Source organism: Pteropus alecto, unplaced genomic scaffold, assembly GCF_000325575.1.
Source record: "Pteropus alecto unplaced genomic scaffold, ASM32557v1 scaffold396, whole genome shotgun sequence".
In the NCBI taxonomy this organism is placed as follows: Eukaryota; Metazoa; Chordata; class Mammalia; order Chiroptera; family Pteropodidae; genus Pteropus; species Pteropus alecto.
The window spans coordinates 378,867-381,506 of NW_006438082.1; the positions used below are offsets into that span (position 1 = coordinate 378,867).

Below are 2,640 nucleotides of genomic sequence, written 5' to 3' on the forward strand. Positions count from 1 at the left end.
CCTGAGGGACCTCGGCGACCGCGGAGCTCAACCAGGCGCGCGGAACCGCTCACCGAGCCTCCCACCGACACCTCACACGCCCCGCTACTGCCGCCAAACTCTCTCACTCCGGCCCTGGCCCCGCCCCTTCCCCCGCAGCCGGAAACCGGAAGCGCGTGCAGTGCCCTGCCCCTCCCCCAACCGAAGCGAAGCCTCGAAGGCTCCGCCCACTGCCGCTTTCCATCCCGCCCCCCGACGTCGAGCCGAGGCGCCAACGCCCTGGACTGGGAAAGAAGCGGCGCCCTGGGCGTGCAGGGAGGCAGGGCGGGGCCTTGGCGGGAACACGAGGGGCCGTTTCTCTAGCCCGCGCGGTCCTCCCACGTCTCTGTGGTCCAAGGAGGGGGCGGGGCCCAACCGTGGGGCCAGAACGGGGTGGAGCGCCATGCACCCAGGCTCTTCCTGCCTTGTATTAATTTCATGTGTATGTAGATGAATGGATGAATGGGCAAATTCATACATCCAAAGATATTTCTACAACTATGCTAAGTGAGAGGTGGAGACTAATGCATGGCTACATTAGAAGTTCCTCTGACGTCAGAGAAATCTGCCTTTGAAGCCAGGCTCCATTAATTTTCTAGTTGTGCCCTTGAGTAAGTTTTATGTAATCTCTTTCAACTTATTTTAGCTTCTCTGTTGGGGAAGAAGTAAGAGGAGGAGGAGGAGGAGGAGGAGGAGGAGGTGGAGGAGGAGGAAGAGGAGAAGAAGGAGGAGGTGGAGGTGGAGAGGAAGAAACGCCCTCCCTGACCGAGCCCTGTTGAGGCTCTGACCCTAGGGGCTAGGAGACTGACAAGTTCCTCCACTTCGCTGTCTGAAGAGGCGTGACCCTGGAGGGACCTGAGCCCACCTCACCAGGGATCCCAGCACCACCCCAGTGGCCTAGAGCAACAGTCTCAGGGACTACTGCAAGATTTCCAGTTGCCTAGATAACAAGTCTGGGGTCAGAGCAACAACTCTTCCAGCCACCTGCCTCAACTGCTGGCTCAGGCACCAGTCCCAGCCCCGTGCGTCCAGCCCAGGTGACATGCCGGTGCTCTCCACCCCCCGGCTCTCTCGGGTGACCACACTGAAGCGCACAGCTGTGGTCCTAGCCCTCACAGCCTATGGAGCCCACAAAATCTACCCCCTGCTGCGGCAGTGCCTGGCTCCGGCCAGGGCCCCTCAGTTGCCTGCAGGCGAGTCCACACAGGAGGTCTCCGGGGCCACAGTGGCCTCAGCAACCAAGGCTGGTGTGAACCGGGTGTTCTTGCAGCGACTCTTGTGGCTCTTGAGGCTGCTCTTCCCTAGGATCCTGTGCCGGGAGACGGGGCTGCTGGTGCTGCACTCAGCGGCCCTTGTGAGCAGGACTTTCCTGTCAGTATACGTGGCCCGCCTGGACGGACGGCTGGCCCGCTGCATCGTGAGAAAGGACCCTCGGGCCTTCGGCTGGCAGCTCCTGCAATGGCTCCTCATCGCCCTCCCAGCCACCTTCATCAACAGTGCCATCCGCTTCCTAGAGGGCCAGTTGGCTTTGTCTTTCCGCAGCCGTCTAGTGGCCCACGCCTACAGCCTCTACTTCTCCCAGCAGACCTACTACCGAGTCAGTAACATGGACGGGCGGCTTCGCAACCCTGACCAGTCCCTGACAGAGGATGTGGTGGCCTTTGCTGCCTCTGTGGCCCATCTCTACTCGAACCTGACCAAGCCGCTCCTGGATGTGGCCGTGACTGCCTACACCTTGATTCAAACGGCTCGCTCCCGTGGAGCTGGCACGGCCTGGCCCTCGGCCATTGCTGGCCTCGTGGTGTTCCTCACAGCTAACGTGCTGCGAGCCTTCTCGCCCAAGTTTGGCGAACTGGTGGCAGAGGAGGCGCGGCGGAAGGGGGAGCTGCGCTACATGCACTCTCGCGTGGTGGCCAACTCAGAGGAGATCGCCTTCTATGGGGGCCACGAGGTGGGGCAGGTTGGGGTGCTTTTCTCCCGAGCATGGAGAAAAGCATGTGGCTGGGAAGCCTGGGGGGCAGGCAGCCGTGAATGGCACAGAAGGCCCAGGGGCTGGCTGGAGTTGATGCCAAAGGTGCGGGCGGGAGGCTGGGGATGGCCGGGGCTTTGGGCAGCCCAGACTTAGGCACAGAAATAGAGAAGCAGGATGGCTGGGTGGGGACTGCCCTGGGCCCACTGCCTGCATGCTCCAGGCCACTTCTGCTTCCTCCCTTCCTCCGTGAGGTTATCCTGGCCTTGGAGCTACAGATCCTAGCGGTTCAAGATGCTGGAGCTCCTGGCTGGCCCCATTCCTGCAGCCAGCCCAGAGGAGGCTCTTGTGTCTGGGAGCAGGGATGGTGGGATGTGGCCTGTTGCCCATCCCTCCTGGGCCCCTGGACCCTTTGAAGGCTGGCGTCCAGCCGAGCCGGCCGGCCAGGCAGGCAGGCATTATGGGCATGACTCAGCCCAAGCGGAGGTTAACAAGCAGCAACCAGCACTGCGGCCACAGCAGTGGCGGCGCTTGGCACTCCGGGTCAGTGGCTCCGCCGTCTGAGCCCGCGGGCCAGCCAGGCTGCAGGCTCAGCCGTCTCCCCAAGGCCCCGAGCCAGGGATGCTGGGCCTGGGGCCTCCACCTCGGCAGGA

At 62.7% G+C, this 2,640-nt stretch overlaps 2 protein-coding genes across 2 annotated transcripts in view; one reads left to right on the forward strand and one right to left on the reverse strand.

The window, feature by feature from the left end:
* Positions 1-141, reverse strand: part of BCAP31 (B cell receptor associated protein 31) — a 25,705-nt gene extending 25,564 nt beyond the window's left edge. The window contains exon 1 of the mRNA XM_006915277.3: positions 54-141. The gene's annotated coding sequence lies outside the window, so the exon portion shown is untranslated. The remainder of the gene's footprint in view (positions 1-53) is intronic.
* Positions 142-717: 576 nt separating this feature from the next.
* ABCD1 (ATP binding cassette subfamily D member 1) overlaps positions 718-2,640 on the forward strand; it is a 17,479-nt gene continuing 15,556 nt past the window's right edge. Inside the window, exon 1 of the mRNA XM_006915278.3 lies at positions 718-1,969. Within this exon, the coding sequence (XP_006915340.1) occupies positions 1,061-1,969 (909 nt within the window). The 5' untranslated portion in view covers positions 718-1,060. The remainder of the gene's footprint in view (positions 1,970-2,640) is intronic.